Source organism: Acanthochromis polyacanthus, chromosome 10 (assembly GCF_021347895.1).
Source record: "Acanthochromis polyacanthus isolate Apoly-LR-REF ecotype Palm Island chromosome 10, KAUST_Apoly_ChrSc, whole genome shotgun sequence".
NCBI classification, from domain to species: Eukaryota; Metazoa; Chordata; class Actinopteri; family Pomacentridae; genus Acanthochromis; species Acanthochromis polyacanthus.
The window spans coordinates 25,675,118-25,696,069 of NC_067122.1; the positions used below are offsets into that span (position 1 = coordinate 25,675,118).

A 20,952-nucleotide genomic window follows, 5' to 3' on the forward strand; every position below is an offset into this window, starting at 1 on the left:
GTAATTTAAAGCGCATTTAGTCATCTTATAAGCTGCTATGTGGATAATAAAGGAACATTCTAGTCATTTCTGGTGAAGCTGCAGCTTGTAGGTTATTACTGGTCATGATGAGGTGGCTTCCCGTCATACCTGCTATTTTAGAATGACCATCCTGATCATGGGAATCAGAGCTTTAATCTGTATGGACTATAGCCAGCAGGGGAATAAAGCCTCTTGTGCAGCCGAGTCTGTAAGTGAGTCTGTGATGCAGTTGAAAAATGACGGGGGGGGAAAAATGTATTTTCTTCATTCTGTGTTCACTTGTTGAGAGAACGAGACAGGGACAGGGAAGGTGGCCTAATTCTAGGAGGCAGCACAATGAAATATGGATCTCTCTCTCTCTCTCTCTCTCTCTCTCTCTCTCTCTCTCTCTCTCTCTCTCTCACACACACACACACTCATTTTTACTGTACATGCTCATAAGCGAGCATTGAACAATAGCTTTTTTCTGCAGCTATAAACGCCTCTGTGCTCCATGCACGGTTCCTCCTCGCTGACCACACATCAGCCTTTTTGATTGGCAACCTGTTAGCTGTAGGATGCTTCATAATTCCCCTTATGTTATACCAATTAGCTCCACCTGTCTGCCACAAGCTCCTTAGATCTCTAATTACCATAAAACATTGATTTATAGGTAGAAACTACTGTTTATCTCATTACCACCTCGGTCCCCACTTAGTAATTATGCTGATTGCTTATGGACATTAGCTGCTGTGCTGATATCAGTGAGATAATAAAAAGCTTGAGGGACTCGGAGCTTTTTTTATTGCAGCAGTTGGAACCAGACAGACTCTTGTATACAAATTAAACTTGCCTGTATACCGTCATGCATTGTGAGATGCAGTGTTTTGCCTCTAAATGTTGAAATTTACACATTAGAACATTTTGTTTTTACCACAGATCAACAACTTTTCACAATCTAAGTAGGTGGACATCTATCATCCTTTTCTTAATCAGTACAGTTACAGTTAGTGGTGTTTATTGTTCATTTTGAAGCACTGTTGTATAAATAGTCTCTGCATCACTGGGAAAGCCTGAATTTTGGCACATTTTTACCACCCACTTACCATAAGGTTTGGAAAGAAACACAATCAGACAAAAGTGAAGCATATCTTTATTTGTAGCTCAACGTAATAGTAAAATGAAAAAGATAGCCATGCAATTTATCTACGGAATAGCCTAGCAGACTGGAATAGAGGTTTTTTGGAGGGTATGTGTGGCTGGAGGGTGGGTCAAAGCCACTACAGCTTCTTGCTCTTGCAACAAGCTCAGGTTACAGATGCCACAGCAGGCTGGAGGAGAGACAAAGTCAAGGCCCAAAAGGCAAAAAATCTCATTCTAAACATGCTTTTCTGTTGCTTTCCTTTCGTTGTTGTGTTTTCTCCATTTGAATGCAGGAGAGCACCATCATTTGCTCAGCTCCAGCACTTACATGATTCCCTGTCACTGCTAAACACACAGTCACTGGTTCACAGCGAGAGGAAGTGAAGTGGGGGTGGGAGTGGGTGTGATGGATATCTTTGTTTGATATGTGCGCTGAGATGAAAAACAGGAGGGGAATCTTCTTCTGCTTGTTTCTCTGTCTAACTCTTTCACCGTCTCATTCACTGGGGCAGGATGAGGGTTACCCAGATTGTAAAACGTGTCTCCTTAACGAAAAGGACTGTCTAGTCTGAGGCCCATCTGTGCTTTTCAGATGTCTACTTTTGTTGTATTTTATTGCTGTTATTTATGACTGATCGTCACACCTCATATATCATGAATAAGTGTATATGTCCTTTTGCTCTGTCAGTCCTTGTCTCCTAAGTGCAATGAAGCCAGTCTGCAGCCAAAGATCACGCAGACCGGTGTTGGGGTGTATCGCCCGTCCTCGTAAATTCCCCAAAGTGCACATGCTCCATCAGGGCCCAGTCCGCTCAGACAAACACATTGATGAGTGGTGGCGAGCTGGTTCGGATTTCCCTTCAGGCCGTGCTTGCCCACAACAGCAGGACACTTTAATGATGTCACATTTTAATGATGTCAGTGGTGCTGACCTTTGCCTTACACCAATCCCACGCCTCAGTGGGTCTGTGGGTGGTTACATGACTTTGTGTGCACACACTAATGTAGGTGCTGGTCATCCATAGCCAGGTATGAGATTTCAAAGTCCCCTCAACCTTACAGCAAAGATTCCAGAGACATTACTATCATGTACAAGGAGGAAAATTGCATTAAATCCTGATTTGCATGCAGCAGCCGTATGCAGATGACACATTGCTAATGGTGATAGAATGGATCATTTGTGCCTGACTGTAGCTGTGCATATGTGTGTTGAGTCAGTGGACAGTTATGCTTCTCCAACAACAGCCTCATTTTCATAAGCTCCACCTTGGATGTTCCCGATAATGCATGAAATTGTCAAATAGCACCACATTGGCTTTAAGAATGTAAATGGGTTACTTGCTGTGAGGCAGGACCTAACCTAACGTCTGCTTTGGTATTGATTTTTGGTCCTTTACAATTTAGACACCGGAACAATGACCTAAAGATCTATTGGTAGGACATGTAATCCCTTCCTCGTTCTCCCCCTTCCTCACCTGCTATCTCTTGCTCTCTGCTCTGCTGTTATACATTCGTCTGACTACAAGCTTGTGTGTGACGTGACCTCTCGAGCCCCACTGAATACTGATGCAGTCCCATAACAGGGAGCTCAGAGCCTTTATTGCTGCTGCTGATGAGAGCAGAGCCGAGCACGGTTGCCTGTGCCAAGGCAAACGGCCTGGGGCCACACTTTAGGACCCCGGCATAAAAAGACTTAGCCCACCATACCCTCAGGTCCCATCCATTATTCACTATGAAACACTCAAAACGCCGAGCCCCGCCTCGCCACATAGCGCAAGAAAGATTATGTGTATGGGGCTGGTGTGGGGGTGGTGGGAGCTTAATGGCAAGCTGTGAAGTTGGGGCGAGTCACACTCCTTTTTCAGCAGCTGCTTTCATCCCCTGATTAGCTTCTTATTAAGTCTGCAGCACCATGAAAATTTAATGAGAATTTATTAAAGAATACCCGTGGTGTTGCTACTGTAGGATGATTTCAAGAAAATATCCTATTTTACAACTGTGATATGGTTTCCTGGTCAGCAGATGAGTTAATGCTCTGATAGATGTACTGTGTGTGAGTCATTCGGTGCACAGCTAGCCCGAAGGCTAAGCAGTGTTTGACCTCTCTGGACTTTATAATGGGACACATTTGTAAGTTTTGATAGCTAAAACCTGTGTCCTGTCGTGGAAGCAGCATCACTGGAATTCCTTCATGTTTCGGTGATAAGGTCACCACGAAAACAGAATTTCATTCTGTGCAGCAGCTAATCTTTGATTCACCCTCGCCTTGAAAACAGGAAGATGAAAGGGTTTTGCACCAAAGCATCACAGACAGACAGACAGACAGACAGACAGACAGAGAGTGAATGTCAGCTTTTTGTTTCGGTGGTGCTGATTATAATTCCACACGTCCTCGCTTCCCCACCATCCCCCCTCGCCGTATTTTCAATTTCTGAAAGAATACCAAATAACAAGCATTTCAAATGATTCCTCTTGGCATTCAAGCTCAGTGCGAGCAGGAGTTGAACTGAGCTGATTTCATTCTTTTCCCCTCTCTTTCTGCTTGTCCGGTGTTGTGTCTGTAGTCAGATGTGTGCCACAGCGATGTGTTAATGAAGTGTGAGAAGTGAAGCAGTAACACGTCTCGCCCATTTCACCCTTAACTCCTCGGAGTGTGGGGATACAGAAAAATCACACACACACACAAAGATACATGCACAATAGAGTACACACACATATATATGCAGGAAAAACACACACACTCACAATACACACACCCTGTCTCAATCTCAAGGGGCTGATCCTGGAGAAACCAGGTTAATTAGCTTGTTCACTCCAGATCTTACAAAGAGCTGTGTTCTTTAGATGAAGAGAGCTGCATTGTGCTCTGTTGCTTTGTGTGCCGCTAATAAAGCCTAATAAACCCTTAATCATATGGCTGGGTACCAGGCCAGTAGGTAGGAGGGTTCATTCAAAATTTTGATTGATCTCCATTGTTGCTGGTGTGAAATGAAGTCATTATCAGCTGCTTATTTAGCACAAAAATGAGTCTTTATGTACTACAAATTGTGATAGCTGCATGCAACTGTTACTGTTCCTGGAAGAAAATGAATCCAGGCTGACACAATTCGTTGATTATCATAGGAGAGCTCAGATTGGCAGGGGAAAGATAGTGTGGACTTGAATTATCCACCGGCCTGATCCTTTGACGCAGGCAGCTCAGCACAAGTGCGATCTGTAATCCTCTCTTCTCTACGTCGAACGTTAACAAAGCATCTGCACGACACCATGTTGCTCACGTCCCTCTCCTATACCTGGAATTACAGCCCTTACGCAACTAGCTTTCTAGGCTGGCACGCCATTTTTGGGTCTGTGTGTCTTACACAACCCTTCTAGTGCCACCAGATCAGGTCACAGTTGGTTTTTGCTGTTGTTTTTTTGTTTTTATCTTTACCCCTGACAGGATTATGTGTTGTCTAGAGGTCAGCTAGGGTCCACCTATTTTGTCTTTGCTCGTGTCTGCGCCGATGAGACGTGCTGTACGATCTTTTACAGAGCTATTCGGGGCAGCAACCTTCCCTCCCCAGACTTCTCCCTTCACTATCATAGCTTTTAGTGGTCCTTTCTGCTATGACTGATCTTTCATGCCCTGGCATCTATAAATACGATTCATATCCCGCTCTTCCCTCCTGGTGTTCCTGTTTCTGCCTCCTCGTGCATTGTTTTCATTCCAGAATCAATGCCAATCTATGTTTCCATCCAGTTGGTTTGACTCGCAATTCTATACAGTATTGCATCATGCTGTGAGGGGTTACTGTGGATCAGATTGGTGAATAGAAACAGATAAGAGCTGTGCCGAGCCTGTTTTAATTTAGTTGTACATACAAACATTGCCACAGCAGGCAAACAGGCTTGTCTGCATTATTGCCGGTGATGGATGTGTGTTATCTCAAGCATCCCTCTGATGCATCAAGAAGCGCTGACCTGTCTTTGTCAGACCTGGCTGGCCACAGGATTTATGGGCTTCATCTGGTTATGGTCTGCTGATGAAAGTGTGTGTGTGTGTGTGTGTGTGTGTGTGTGTGTGTGTGTGTGTGTGTGTGTGTGTGTGTGTGTGTGTGTGTGTGTGTGTGTGTGTGAGAGAGAGAGAGAGTGTGTGTCCCTAAATACGCATTTGTTTAGACACAAATCTCTAGCCTGCTTCTAATTCAAGTCCACCTTGCTTATAATCACATAATAAAAATCTCATCTGATGCAAGCAGAAACCATTCGTGAGACCCGGCCCACCTGTGACCCCCACTGCTAATCAATGTGTTCATTTTAATGAAAATTTCATTTTAAGAAATTGCTGCCATTTTAACACAATTCCATCAGTGAGAGCCGAATAGATTGCCTTGTCTCGTTTGAATTCATTTGCATGAGGAAAAACTCATTTAGGGAGACATTCCATCACGTTGCTGCGAAGTTTCAGCTCCACTGGCTCTGCAGTGCTGATCATTCACAGAGATGATTGAAGGATGTATCCGTGTGTAAACTTGTTAAATGGCATCCATCAATTACAGTGACTTAATGTGTTGATGATGAGGAGAGAGGGAGTGGAGGGTAGAAGATAAAGAGCGGAGTGTGAAGGGCAAAAAAAGAGAGAAAACGGCTTTGATTCAAGAATGCTGACTACTAAGCCGATTCACACCAGTGGCTCCGGCCTGATGGCATTAGGGAAGACATGATTGTGTGTGTAAGTGTTACACATTTCTGTACATGTGTGAGGTCTACAGACTCAAATCTTAATGTTTCAACACTATGGTGTGTCAGTGAGGTTCTCCCAGGCTGTAATTAGGTCAGACTATCTGTGAAAGGTTATTATTTTTTTTAATTCAAATATGATTAGTTTTGCCCCCCACCTCATGTCATTATCAACACGACTGTAAGAATCCCACTGGTCTCATCTGTGAATGTGACTTTCTGTGTAACACTTAATTGAAACAACGGGAGGACACACACTCACGTATGCGCACGAAGACGTGACGCTTAGTCACTTCCACCAGGCTCAGCAGCATTATGTGAAGAAGTGAGCGCGTCTACAGGGACTCCATTGTCTGAAGTTGCGTGCTGCGTCGAACTGCACTCACTCCCCCAGATGCAGTAGCAGGTTTTCACTCTATTGCAGCACTCTCTCTGTCTGCTGAATTACAGCTAGCATCAGCAACTAAGTCTGAGAGCTATTGGCACACACACACACACGTATACTCCGACTGCCGCTAGAGATGGAAACGGTCTCCATAGCAACATTCCCCTCTCGTGTTCAGAGCTCCGCCAGTAGCAGGTCCACAGAGGGCGTGGGGGGTACAAAACAACAAGCTTTCTCTCTCTTTCTCCCTCTCTCTGGCTAATATTATTGTCGCTGTTAAACTAAGGGCTAGCCTCTGCTGTGGTGTGTGTCTGTGTGTGTGCGACACAGGCATTATGCTATGCCTTTTTTAGCCTGGGGCTGTATAATAATTACAGTCACCATTAGCCTCTCCTAAATCCAGGCAGATGTATGTCTTTGAGGAGGAGAGGAAAAGCTACCTTAAGGGTAGGTGTCTGTTACTTCCTTTTTTGGGTGAAACTGTAGCTATGCAGTGTCACTCTTATTATTTGTAATTATTATCCTGTTGCTCTGCACATATGTTTTTTTTTAAAGTACGCTACACACCCACAGATATATAAGCAGCAAAAAGCAAATGGTTGAAAGGTTTATGAATGTGGTTTGTGATGAAGCAGGAGAGTCGCTGAGCAGCACGAGGTCTCAGTCAGGAGTAGAGAGATGAATGGCATTATTAGTGTGTCGGCAGCGTCCTTAAAAAAAGCAGGAGTGCAATTAAATGACACAAATTGGCTCACTTCAGTCAGATGAGAGGCTGAATTATCATGCAGTGACTCATCCAGTGGGTTTCTCCTAACCCACATTTCACCAAACTGGGGTGTCTGAGCCGAAGAGTCCCTCTGTGGGCTTGTCACGAGATTCCCCTCCAGTCCTCTGATGTGTTTTTTAGAAGTCACTCCACCAGATCTCACTGAAAAGGCTTTCTTTTTTTTGCCTGCCTGATACTTTGACAGGTTTGTTCACGTCCACGCTGACATCTTCTCCCCCTCTCTCCTCTGCTTCCTGTGTTGCAGCTGACATTATCTCAACGGTGGAGTTTAACTCATCGGGGGAGCTGTTGGCCACCGGGGATAAAGGAGGCAGAGTGGTTGTCTTCCAGAGGGAGCAGGAGGTAGGAAATGCCAAGAATGCAACACTAATTATGCTGCCCTTCTGCTAAAAGGGTTTGACAGCCTTGAAACGTTATAGTTGTATTGTTTGTTTTTAATGGACTAAGGGGTGTATTTGAAAAGGAGAGGCATCTGAAAACTTAGGAGTAAATGTCTTTAAACCACAAATGTGCCATGCTGACTTACGAGACACAGATTTTTATATTTTGCAATATGGAGCAGCTAAATGTTGAGCATAAATGTACTAAATAGCTCAAACGCTGCTGACATGTCTGTAGTTAGGCTGTAGCACCAGTGCTAACACACTGACATTCAGCAGTTGGGAGTGGTGCCTCATACGGCTATTGACGATAAATGTGATATTTAAAGAATGAAATATTGATACCATGTTAATGATGCACATGTGGGAATATTATAAATAATTCAATTCAATCCAAAAACTTTATTGGTCACCTGGGGGCAATTCAAAGGCGCATGGAGCAGTTGGTCACAGAATGGTAGCAACAACTGTACAATAGCAGTAGCCCTCATATGGTAGCTGAAATAAGACAGAATTACATTAAAGAGAGACTATCCTAGAATAAGAATAAAAGATAAAATATTGTAGTGGCATGAATGTACAGGGGTGCAAGGTGACTGTACATGAATTAAGAAGTGGGGTTCAATAAAGAAATAGAATTACAGTATTCTTTCCATTTCCACTATGGATTTTTTTAGGATATAAATAATGCATTCTGGCATCAACCAATAGGATCTATGTTGATTGGAATGTCAACCAGTGCAGTTCCTATGTTGCTTGGCACTGTAACTTAGGAACAACATACAGCACAGATATCATTACAGTCTCTCTTTTCACTTCCTCATATTTTAGGTGTAATTCATTTGCCAAAAAGAGTCAGAATACACAATTCATGAAGCTGAAGAGGAATTTGACATTATATTGATATTTTATGTTAACATTCTTATTAATATTTACATTTTTAAATACATTTTGCAATAACATCAGTGTTGCAAATTCTTTTAGCCAGTGTAGTGAAAATATGATGTTGTAATACTATAAGCAAGTATAATGTTGACTAACTATATGCCCATCAGCATTTGGTTGTAATTTCTATTAGAAAAATATCAATTTAAGTGCAAAAAATGAAAAAAATAAGAATGGCGTGAACTTGGCTAAAATGCTTTATTGATCTACTTAAGGGGAAATTCAGTGGCAATAGAATGTATGTGCTCGCTCTTTCTAAAATGCTTCAATCCTTTATACCTATTCTGCAGGACAGTAGCTTAATACTTTGAGATTTTTAAAAAAAAAATTCCAGCCATCATGTCTATGTAGTTCTGACTTTCTTTTCTGCTACTTTCACAGAGTAAGAGCCAGCCCCAGCGCAGAGGGGAGTACAATGTTTACAGCACATTCCAGAGCCACGAACCCGAGTTTGACTACCTGAAGAGTTTGGAGATTGAGGAGAAGATCAACAAGATCAAATGGCTTCCACAGCAGAATGCAGCATACTTCCTGCTCTCCACCAACGGTCAGTCACTGAATTAAGGCTTTAAAGAGCTGTACAAAAGGTCAAAGGAACCAAATGTATTCTGTCTACATGTGAGCACTATGTTGATGTTAGTCAGTGAAAGTGTCAGCTAGAGGTAAGATTAATTTCTCTCTTTGCAGAGTGGTCAGAGATTCATATCATGTGAAAATGTCTTTTTGACTGTTTCTGTGAATGTGTTGGTGTTTTGCTTGGATGAGCAAGTGCCACCAGCAGAAGAGTTTTAGATTAAGGACTTCATGCATGGCTGCCGCAGCAGAGACACACACACATACACATCAAAGCATGTGCCATCACACACCGTATACGCACGACAGCCGAAACAAACTCACACACATCAGCAGAGAGACGTCTTGCAGATTGTGGGCTTCATGCATGGCTGCTACAGAAGTGCTAGCGGTGGCTGGAGCAGATGGTGGAGGGTCCTGTGGCGATGGCCTCGTTGCTCTGACACCAATATTCACAGCGGAAATTAAAAAAAAAAAAAAAAAAGAAAAACAGCAACAACCTGACTGCTGCCGCCATCCACTTCAGCGGACCGAGAAAATGAGATGTAACTGGTGTCTATGTGATGCGAGATTGAAAAGCGCCCAGATGGCTTTTTCGGGAGAAGCGTATATACAGCAGCAGGGAAATGTAGTGAACTTGTAGATTGATATCAGTGACATCAAAATCTGCACAGGAGCCGCCATTCATCATCCTGGCTGGCTCCTGCCCAGCTACATGCCAGATTGGCTACCCAACCCCCCGCATCCATCTTGTATGTGAGATTCACTGTAGTGAGCCATGATCTAACTGTACTTTATGTCTGCCTGTGTGTGTGTGTGTGTGTGTGTGTGTGTGTGTGTGTGTGTGTGTGTGTGTGTGTGTGTGTGTGTGTGTGTGTGTGTGTGTGTGTGTGTGTGTGTGTGTGTCTATGTGTGTGTGTTGTCCCCATCCCAGACAAGACAGTGAAGCTGTGGAAGATCAGTGAGAGGGACAAGCGTCCGGAGGGCTACAACCTGAAGGATGAGGACGGACGGATCCGGGACCCGTCGACCATCACCTCGCTACGGGTAGGACGTCAACACAAAACTGTGAAGTCAAGCAACACCACCCAAAATGTCACATGGATTCTGGTGAATGGTGCTATGATTTGTCATGCTGGTGTGTTAAAATTTTACAGGTTGGCTCAGGGGCAAATAACATGTTATGGTGTCAGAAGACAGGGAAGTTTAGGTGGGGAAAAAAAGCTGTAAGAGTCCAGGTTGTTTGTTTGCTGAAATTTATGCTTTATTATTTATTTATTTGTGCCCATGGCATGCAATGCATCACGTTGTATGCATGTGAAAACTACAGTGTAGTATCAGTCAGCGAGGACAGAAATTTTTATTCTGCTCTTAATAGAGTAAACTACAGACTGTTTCTGATAGGGAGAAATCAATGAAAGAACAGTTAATTGTCAATAAAAACAAAAATTAAACATTTTAAGCCATGCATTAGGATCATTTAAGGGTAATTTTATCATCAAAGAAAAGTCAATTTCAAAATAATATATAATATAACATACCACTATAAAAGTAAAACATGACAAATTACTGACACTGTTTCCATAAACACTTAATAAGAGTGAATAAATTTGCAACTATTGGTTAGTTAGTTTACGTATCATGTTTTTAATAAGAGTAGTAATCTAAAAAAATACTGCAAAGTACATATTTTTCTAATATAGACAAGAAATTAATGTTGCAAAAGCATTTTCTAGCCACATCCTTCTTAGAGCCCTGGTAGTTATATATAACATTTATGTACATTTCTGATTTATTTTGAGCTGAAGGCCTTAATTATATGTTTTAAATTCCTTGGAGCTGATTCTCACCCAGCAACTGTCCCATAAAAGTGAAAATGCCAAAGAAAATCATGATGTAATTTTTAAAAAAAAATACAACTCAAAAGCATATTTCATTCAACCCCAGGTAGCTTCCTGCTTCTTTAAACCCTCCACAGGCTTTTCTGTTAAAACATTAGCCTGAAGTTCAACCCAAAACAAGGGGAAAACTGCTGGAGTTCTCTTTAAAGGTCACTCTTTAAGTTTAGAGACATGAAATTACATAAATTGAAAGCCATATGTGCTAAAGCAAGCGAGTGACCTAGTGTTTCTGCGAAGGCCTGCACACCAAGTACCCTGGAGACTAAATAAGAAGAGGTCAGATAAGCTGATTAAATCAAAATTTAGCATTCAGCCTTCATGCTATGATAGCCTTTAATCCTGTATAAACTTCTTAGCATCACGTACAGCATGTCTGTATCTGTCTGGGTGTTTTTTTTTCTTTTTGTTTTTTCATTTAAGTGCCACCGACTATCATATGATCAATTCCAGTGCTGATGAATGAGTCTGACCCCATCCAACACGCTATCTTTGGACACTCTTGAACTTAGACTGGCAGCAGAAAAGTGAGAATGAGCGATCAATGTGTGCACTGAGATGAACACCATGACGGGATCATCCTCTCCCCCTCGCTCATTCTTATCACCCCACTACCTATTTAATTTCCACACAAAGGAGGGTGCACGCATCGGACAGTGTGTGTGTGTTTGTGTGGGTGTCTGCCATAGCAGATTAGTGCTATGTTCAGCGTGTCTGTCCCTCTTTGTCTGGCTGGCCAGGGGATCATAGCAACCTGGAGGACAGGCTGGGACTGTGGCAATCCTGTTTAGAGGCTGTGAAAGGAGAGAAAGCAAAGGAGCAGAGGGAGGAACTCAGCGACATTAGTGCAAATACAGTCCCCAAGAAATGTGACAAAATCTTACAATGTGAGAATCAGCAATTAGTGTCTCCTTAAAACATTAAATATGTTATATTATATTTTACCTGATTGTGTTTTAAAATATCAAATCCAGTTTCAAGTATTTTTTTAAAGCAGAAATGACCAAGACAATCTCTTGGATCATTGTAAAGGTGCAGGGGCAAGCTGAACAGTGTAGCTGTCAGTGTTTGGGGGTTATGGGTTAATATGGTCTGTATCTCTCTGGACAGCTAGTGAAAGACATGGAAATGAAGTGACACCCATGGAGATACAGCAGCCTGCTGGGCTGCCATGTCTTTCTGTCAGTGCCAGCAATGGACGGGAGAAAAAGGGAAGAAGCAGTCGATTTGTTCTCGTCGCTCCCTCCCCTCTCTTCTCTCTTTGTCTGGGTTTTATCTGGCCAACGGGGGGGCTGCATGCAGACTGGTGCTGGGCGTCTTTGAAGCCCTAGCCGCACTGTGAAACTGTATGTATGTATGTGTGTGTATGTATGTGAGCTCATCTTAATTCTGTGGAGTTCAGTTATCATTCCTCAGCAGGGCTCAGCGATGCCCTCGGGCCATCTCCTCGTTCGCTTTCTGTCTTTTTCCTCTCTTTCTGTCTGACACACACACACACAAACAAGAGAGCAGCAGTGACTTATTCAGCACTTACATGAGAAGGAGAGAGAGAGAGAGAGAGAGGCAGGCGAGATCACTGAGTAGCTGTGTAGAAAACAGATATTCGCAGTCTGATTGAACCAGCTCATCAAACAGCCCTGGAGCCCTTTAGTCGCTGTCTCTGTTTCATTAAGATTTGTGGAGTAAATGTCAAATGAATCCCTGGAGTCCTCCGGTTGTGGCTCGCTCTCACACAGAAATATGTTCAATACAGAATCCAGCAAACCAGGTGCATGCGCATATACACAGATAAATATCTAAGCAGGCCTCTGTGAAGCCACCTCCAAGGTAAATGGAAAAATGTATCAGTGCGGCAATGCACATCAAAGCCTTCAATATGAATCCTGTTTTCTTGCATTTTTTCAGCATGTATTTGCATCTCTTGTTAAATGACCCATATTAACCCCCAGGTGCCGGTGCTGCAGCCTATGGATTTGATGGTTGAGGCGACAGCCAGGCGTGTGTTCAGCAATGCCCATACCTACCACATCAACTCCATCTCCGTCAACTCCGACCTCCAAACCTTCATCTCCACTGATGACCTCCGGGTGAACCTGTGGAACCTGGAGATCACTGACCGCAGCTTCAGTATCCTCAAACTTGGGTGTTTTTTTCATGATTTTTGTTTATTTATTTATTAATTAGGGCCAATACTGATTATTGGTAACCAAGAAAGACAGATGACTGATATTTGGAATTGATATACAGTAAATGTAATGCTTTAATAGCATGTGATAGCAGAGAACCTGTCATTAACAACTAAGTTGTTTCATTAATAAGGTTGACTATGACTGAATATGTAAAATAGAAACAGGAGCGATTAAATTAAGATACTCTTCTCTGTTTACTTGGGATCAACTGAGATTGATCAGTTTGTTTTCAGCAGTTCTTCTTTGTTTTCTTAATCTTTCACTGTTTTATCACTTTTATTGCCTGCTCAGGTCCAGATTTGAAACCATTATTAAATATTGTTGTCAAGGTAATTTGTGGCTGCCTTCTAACATAGCCACTAGCTATTAGCTTAGCCCTAGCCCCTGTGAGAGAAACTAATTTAGTAGTTTGTGGCAACGGCTTATTTTTGTTGTTTAGTTTTTGCAGTTTGTGCTTGAGGGATATTTCTGAGAACTCCGACTGACTGCAGACAGAAAGCGGTAGCTTTGTCAGACCTAAAGTAATAGATTTAATTTGTCAATAGTTGGCCAATTCCAATAACTAGAAACATGCCAAATTTCAGCCACAAATATCAGCCCATTTTATGCAAACAAGGAGGGAAAAAAATACAATCTTATAGACAAAACTGATCTAATAGAGGGTCAGTAAGCATTGGTTCTGAACATCTTTGTAAGTAACAGTTTCCTAACACCAGTATGTACAGAATATGTATTTCACAGCTACAATTCAAACAGTAGAAATGTCTAAATGTGTTTGGTAATTCTCAGTGCACTAGATGTCTGTTGTAGTCGGGTTAGAGAAGCCATTCCTTAGTGGCTGCCTCTCAGACATTGTGGACATCAAGCCAGCCAACATGGAGGAGCTGACGGAAGTAATCACCTCAGCAGAGTTTCATCCCCAGCAGTGTCACACCTTTGCCTACAGTAGCAGCAAGGGCTCGATACGCCTCTGTGACATGAGACAGGCTGCGCTCTGTGACAAGCACTGCAAATGTGAGTATCAGTGGAGTGCATCATGGGAAAAACAATGATTTAAGTGTCACAGATACAGTAATCTTTATAGATTTTCTTTCATGTGGCGCTTTTTCTTTTTCTAGTTTGCTATTATTTTTATCGAGATTCGAAAATGCTGTGGTCATGAGGCTAAATTCCATTTCAAAACTTTTTTTAAACCCTCTGTATCCCAAGCAGTTTCTTCACATTTTCCGCTCCTGTCACTTTCCATCACTGTGGACTCACTTTTCACTGTAATATAAAGTCCTGTTCCTTTAGGCAAATAGCATAACCAGAGCTAGAAGTACAGACAACTCAAAAATGTCTTTTGGGTAGCATGATGAAGTTATAATTCCTTAAATTGCAAACAAATCTAAAAGTTGAATTTCTTTAGTTATTAGTTTTACAGAAAATTGTAAAACTGAAACAAGTGACCACAAAGTTGTGTCTCTACATACTATGGACATTTAATACAAGCTCGTCTAATATATTTACACACTTGTCTCGTATTTGCAGTTTATCCCAGTGCTGCTGAAACATTTTGAGTACATTTTGTCTGTTTGTTTGTCACAGCTGAGTCATTAATGTCTTCATGATTGTGTCGGGAGAGCAAAGACTTTTCTTAGACCAAACTATTTACTTTTGGCAAAATTTTTAAATTAATCATGTAGAATAAAGTTATTTTACGGTAATTGAATGTCATAATTTCAAGCTCTGGTTTGGTTACATTTGCTTATAGAGAGACATGTAACAGGAACATTGTTTAAATACTGTCTGAAAGTTGAAAATGTGCTTATTCTTTCTGTCTTTTGCTTCAGTAAATGGTGTCAAATTGGTCATTTGCATGCCTTTCAAACTGGCTGATTTGGTGATTTAGAGGTTCAACAAGCCTAAAATGTATTCCTAACATTTGATTCATAGAATTTTGTACTGTAGACTTTTCCTCTACACATTGCTTCAAACTCTTCTCTCTAGCAACCCTCCACACATAGATGGATATAATTAACTGTCCTGACATCCCTGAAGACATTTGTTTTGTTTTATGATTTTCTACTTTTCAGCTGCCACTATTTATTAGATACTGAGTCTAAAAAAGTAAATAATCACTTTAAGTTTATATGTAACCGTAGAATATCACCTCCTTTACTGGCCATCAACGCTTATAAATTCCTTGAATTGACAACAAATGACATGTCCTCTTTGTTCTCTATGGAAACAGAGTGGTAGTGTTGTCAGTTATGGTTAACTTGAAGCAAAAATGGGAGGCTGGAAAATGGAGAGAGGTGTAGGTTCAAGCAAAATTGTGCATATATGACAGTACAAATAACAACAAAACTGTGAAAACTGAAAATTTATATAGACACAATGGAAACGCCTTGGTTGGCAATTCACTCTCAATTTTTCTGCTTCAGCTCCACCTCTATGTAGCGATGACAAGTGAGCTTCCCCTGCTCAATACACCACGATCGATAACCCATCAATAAATCGCGTAGTGTGTCCCGAACAATGAATGGCCTTCTCCAGAGCTTAACATCACACGCATACACTTTGGTTGAATGAATAATGAATACATTGACATTTTCGCTGGAAAATCAATGGCTTAAGAGCAATCACATTAGCTTCTCATGGACACACCTTGTTGTTCAATAATGTCAGTCATTTCCTCAGACATATTGACGCGTGCACTGGACCGTGTGCTAACGCGGCCTGTTGAATTTCACATGAGCATTTGGAGGGGTTGGATAAGAGAAAGCGTTTGGATTTGGAGGGAATTCACAGCTGCCCTCTCAGTATTTGATATTGACAAGTACGTTCCATTCCTGGACAGGTGCTTGCAGTGCACACACCCACAGAGCAGGCAGGTGCTTGTGTTAGCCTCAGGACAGGTCTGTTAATACCGACCGACTGTCTCACTGCATGAACGAGTATGGCACAGAGTGATGTATAATTCCTTCCCTCTGGCATACACACACACACACACACACACACACACACACACACACACACACACACACACACACACACACACACACACACACACACACACACACACACACACACACACACACACACACACACTTCATGAACCTCATATGTGGATTGTATCTCCTTACATACCTATAAATCTGGGAGGCTGCTGGTATCAATCAGCGTTATAGCAAAGATGGATGGATGGATGGATGGATGGATGGATGGATGGATGGATGGATGGATGGATGGGTGAGGGATGGAGGCATAGGAGAAGATTGCCAAAGCACTGAGCCCCAGGACAGGGAGAGAGGGACCAAAAAGCCCCCCTACCGACTCCTCAGGGACCCTATTATACACCCCTGGAGCGGGATGGGTGGGAGGGAGGACAGAGACGCACACAAACATGCATATATACATGCACACGTTGCACTCCCACTTATTCACGGGCACACACACACGCACAAATCCAGCAGGGCTCATATGGGCCCAGCACTTTGACATTGATTTGTTTTTCTTATCCCTTCCTCATCCCCCCATTTTTTCATCTCTCACGCCGCATCCCTTGTTAGACTCCCCATTGACACATCACAGAGCTATTCTCCAGGCCTCAGCTGAGGAGGATGGGAGGGGAGAGAGGAGGGGGGAGCATTTTTGGAGAGACGGAGAGGAGAGGGGAGGAAGGGTGGGAGGAAAAAGAGGAGGAGGAACAATAACTTGACAGCAAACGATGGAATGCCTGGCTCTTATCCCCAGCGTGTTAGCCTGCACACAGATCAGCAGCTGCCAAAATCAATATGACTCATAACCAATATTTACCCACCATGCTGACCCACGACTGTCTCCCTATCTAAACACACAACTAATTCTGCGAAGAGCTACAGCTGCTGTAGCAAAACCAGCACCCGGGCATTGTTGTGGCTGGTATTGTTTGCTAATGACAGCCTCCACCGCCCAAACCAAATCTGCTTTGTGCTTTTTTTGACTGTAAATGATTCAAAGAGTTGTGGGAGGAAGAGAAACATCTAAAGCTCATACGGTTTAGAAATGCGTAAAAGTCTTCTGACTGCTTTTTGTTTCGTTCTCTCGCTCTCAGACTTTGAGGAGCCGGAAGATCCATCCACTCGCTCGTTTTTCTCTGAGATCATCTCATCCATTTCTGACGTGAAGTTCAGCCACAACGGACGCTACCTGATGACAAGGGACTACCTCACTGTCAAGGTGTGGGACCTTCAAATGGAGAACAAACCACTTGAGACATACCAGGTACGCTTTCGTTACCCTTTCATGTGCCTGTTGGACAGTTTGAAGGCTCTAATTCTCAGTGGGGGATGTTAGTAAATAACGGTTGAGCCCAGATCAAATCAAAACTTATTGATTTTCAGGCTAATCACTCAACATAATCCTGTTTCACTGTCAACCCTGCCCATCTGTAACTGTGTCATCTTTAGCAATTACCCCAGGAGGGCTTACTGAGGCGAATGTCCAAAAAAAGACAGATAGTGTTAGAGCTGATGCAACCTGAAGGGCAAAACCTCCCACTGTGTGGTCACTGGGGTCAGATCCACACTGTCTGATCAGAGGAAGCCATCTTCGGGCAGGTCATGATTGATAAGGCCATCAGCGAGGCTCAAGGGATTCTCTACCAATTCCACCTCCGCTCCCACCTGCTACCGAGCATCTTAGTTGAGGTCACCAGATCTGCAGGGATTACTGAAAGTAGAGCATATGGTAGCACAGCTTTATGGTTGCGTCATTGTCCACTAGAACTTTAGGGGCTGGTAAAGACTGCTCATAATCCAACAGCCACTTCAAATATTAATGTGTTTGGTTTGTTTTGCAGGTTCATGACTATTTACGGGGCAAACTTTGTTCTCTATATGAGAACGACTGCATCTTTGACAAGTTTGAGTGTGTCTGGAATGGATCAGACAGGTGGGACATCTTTTCAATATATTCATCAATCAAATCAATCAATATATTAATCCATCCACCTCTTTCAATGACCTTACTCTCCTTTTATCGCCCTCAGCGTCATAATGACCGGCTCATACAACAACTTCTTCAGAATGTTTGACCGGAACACCAAACGAGACGTCACACTGGAAGCGTCCAGAGAAAACAGCAAACCCAGAGCGATTCTGAAGCCTCGCAAGGTACGCCGCTTCTCATCCACACAAATTAAACTCTAGCACCTGTGAGACAACTTGATTTCGTTCTATAATACCTGAAAAACCCCATCAATCAGGACCACTAAAGAAACCTTGTATATAATCTCAGAAAGGGCTAGAACTTGTAATTAACCAATCGTTCAAACATGCAGAAATGCTAAATACTTAGTTGGTTCTTCCTTTGTCTCCTTTGTAATAAACAGAATCTATGATCATAGACGGAATATCTTTAATGTTTGTAGTGTTGGTCAGACATTTTCATCTATCAGTTTGGGCTATGAACTGTTGATTGACTTTTTTTGATATTTTCTGTCATTTTATACTGTGTACAAGTGTTATCTGAGGTAATAATTGACAGACATATTGCCAAGTAATGCAATTAGTTGAGAGCTGAAATTAATAATTTTAATAAGTGATTAATTAGCCTGCTATTTTTTTAGATTAATAAATAAGACATTTTTCTATTAATTTTTCAAAAATTGTGAAAATGTCTGCTGTCATTTCCCACGTGTTGTGCTGACACCTTCAAATATCTTGCTTTATCCAAGCAGTGGCGCATAACTATTCAATTTACACCAAGAAAAGCATCAAATAATCACATTTGTGATGCAAGGAGTAGTAATTTTTTTTGAGATATTTGCTAAATACAATGACGAATACAATAACTGCATTGTCAACATCGTTGCCAGTTAATATTCTATTAATCAGCTAATTATTGCAGTAATAAATTAGTTGCTGTCCTGGTAAGTAAAAATCCCTCCTGATGAGGTACCACATGATTAAATATGATATTATGCAGAAGTTGTTTATTTAAACGTGCCTGGTCTACACACTAACAGCCACAAAGCCGAGAAACCATGCAGAATTTATGTGGTAGGTGTGACCACTAGCAGGAAAGTGACATGAAAAATATAAACTCTTTCTTAGTAGAAGAATTGACAGATTTATTTTTCTTGGATGTTTCACTTGTTCATTCTTTTCACAACAAACTGACCACTTGGGCTTTTTAATATAGTACTGTATGCAGTCAGCAGTGGAATTCCTTGTTGTCTGACTGTAAAAGATAGAATGCAGAAACAAGGGTAAGCTGGATTTGAAAAAAACCAAAACATTCCCTATCTTCAGGTCTCCCTACACTCCTGTGCAACACGTGACCACAGAGTATTGGCTGGTGCAGAAGCATGACGCATTAAAACTAATTCGTGTTTAAAAATCCTCCAATAGGCTGCATCACCACATTTTAAAAACATAAGATAAATACCATCAAATGCACTTCATCACAGCTAGGCTACAATGCAGTCAGGTGGCGAACACGTACACAGATACATACATTTGTGGACAAAAGTTTACACATACTTTTACAGAACATGTATATCGTGTCAGTCTTAAGTTTCTAGTGACAATCATGTATTTTGGTTCTTTAATAGATGTACTATAGACCGTCTGGGAAATCTGCTGTGTGAAAAATATATATACTATAAAGTATAGCTGCTATGCTTGTGCTGTCTGTTCAGTAGCTCTAACAATGTGGCCTTCTAGCCTTATGGAAGAGTACAATGACATGCACAGACAGTGTGCACAAGTAGGAAGGTACATAGTTGCTCCGCCAAGCAATGCGGTGGAGTTACGTGACGATCGCCGTCTGTTTGTCCGTCTGTTTGTCTGTCTGTCTGTCTGTTAGCAACATTACCCAAAAACAGACTAACGGATTTGGATGAAATTTTCAGGGAAGGTCAGAAATGGCACAAAGACCACCTCATTAGATTTTGCCAGTGATATAGGTCATAGTCTGGATCCACAGATTTGTTTAGGATTTCCATATGATTGTGAGATAGCGGCATGGTGTCATTGTAACTATGGCAACAAGTGAACACTATTTCACCTTCCTGCTGATGATCACATGATTGCAATCCCACTACAAATCAACCGCTGTGGACTTATCCATCAGTAATCATACCAGGAACTGTTGAGTAACTTGTGGAGGTGTATCCCATCAATTCCTGCCACCCCCTACATATTTAGGTCATGACGTACATGTGCATAACGCACGCCTGTGCTCAGAAATAAATCATTTTGTTTGTGGGTGCATCTGGCCACGTTCTGTTACTGTGATTTCTGATCATTAAAAACTAATTCCAAAAAAATGCTACATTTCCACAAAAATATACTGCATTTCTGTCAATGCCATAGGGGGAATGGACAGACTTGGTGGAGTACTGCACTTTCTGAGTGCTTTTCTTGTTATCATCTTATGCAAATTGAATGCAATGATTAGACCCATTTTTCATATTTCTGTGGCTGTTTTACATAACAGATATTTCCTTTTTATTAGCAGAGCTCTTGATTTATTGATTGTTGTCGGGATGTAAAGAAACTTTCAACAAATATAACAAAGAAATGCTTCTGGAATACATTGTATATTGTAGATTTAAAGCTGTTGCAGCATGTATTTTCAGCAGGTTGAATATCACATATGAAATGTGTTTCTGAAGGTGGTGAATCCACCGTCAATTGTCACCTAATTCAACAGTTCTACCATACAGAGCCTTTTAGAATCTTTCAGCTCTTTGTTTAAATTATACATCCTCACTGCTGTTATCAGTGAAAAAAGCTCTGATATTGCCACTGTATGCCTCCTACACAACACCAAACAGACAGATAATACATGAGGCTAGCTGGTAAACATACTGCTGCATTTTTCAGCTACAGAGCTAAATATTTCCCTTAAGAGTTAGTGAAGACAGGCCTGAAAGGAGAGTGAATATTGTTTGTTCTGC

At 41.8% G+C, this 20,952-nt stretch overlaps 1 protein-coding gene across 3 annotated transcripts in view; it reads left to right on the forward strand.

Annotated features, from left to right (window-relative positions):
• The window catches only part of ppp2r2ba (protein phosphatase 2, regulatory subunit B, beta a), a 45,787-nt gene that overhangs the window by 22,660 nt on the left and 2,175 nt on the right, over positions 1 to 20,952 (forward strand). For 2 of the 3 annotated variants that reach the window (XM_022201739.2, XM_022201740.2), the window contains exons 2-9: positions 7,282 to 7,379; positions 8,744 to 8,909; positions 9,870 to 9,982; positions 12,783 to 12,960; positions 13,872 to 14,036; positions 17,101 to 17,270; positions 17,848 to 17,939; positions 18,037 to 18,160. In XM_022201739.2, coding sequence (XP_022057431.1) covers positions 7,282 to 7,379; positions 8,744 to 8,909; positions 9,870 to 9,982; positions 12,783 to 12,960; positions 13,872 to 14,036; positions 17,101 to 17,270; positions 17,848 to 17,939; positions 18,037 to 18,160 — 1,106 coding nt within the window. Of the gene's footprint in view, positions 1 to 6,580; positions 6,698 to 7,281; positions 7,380 to 8,743; positions 8,910 to 9,869; positions 9,983 to 12,782; positions 12,961 to 13,871; positions 14,037 to 17,100; positions 17,271 to 17,847; positions 17,940 to 18,036; positions 18,161 to 20,952 lie in introns of those variants that run through there. The other variant, XM_022201741.2, reaches the window with a different exon arrangement.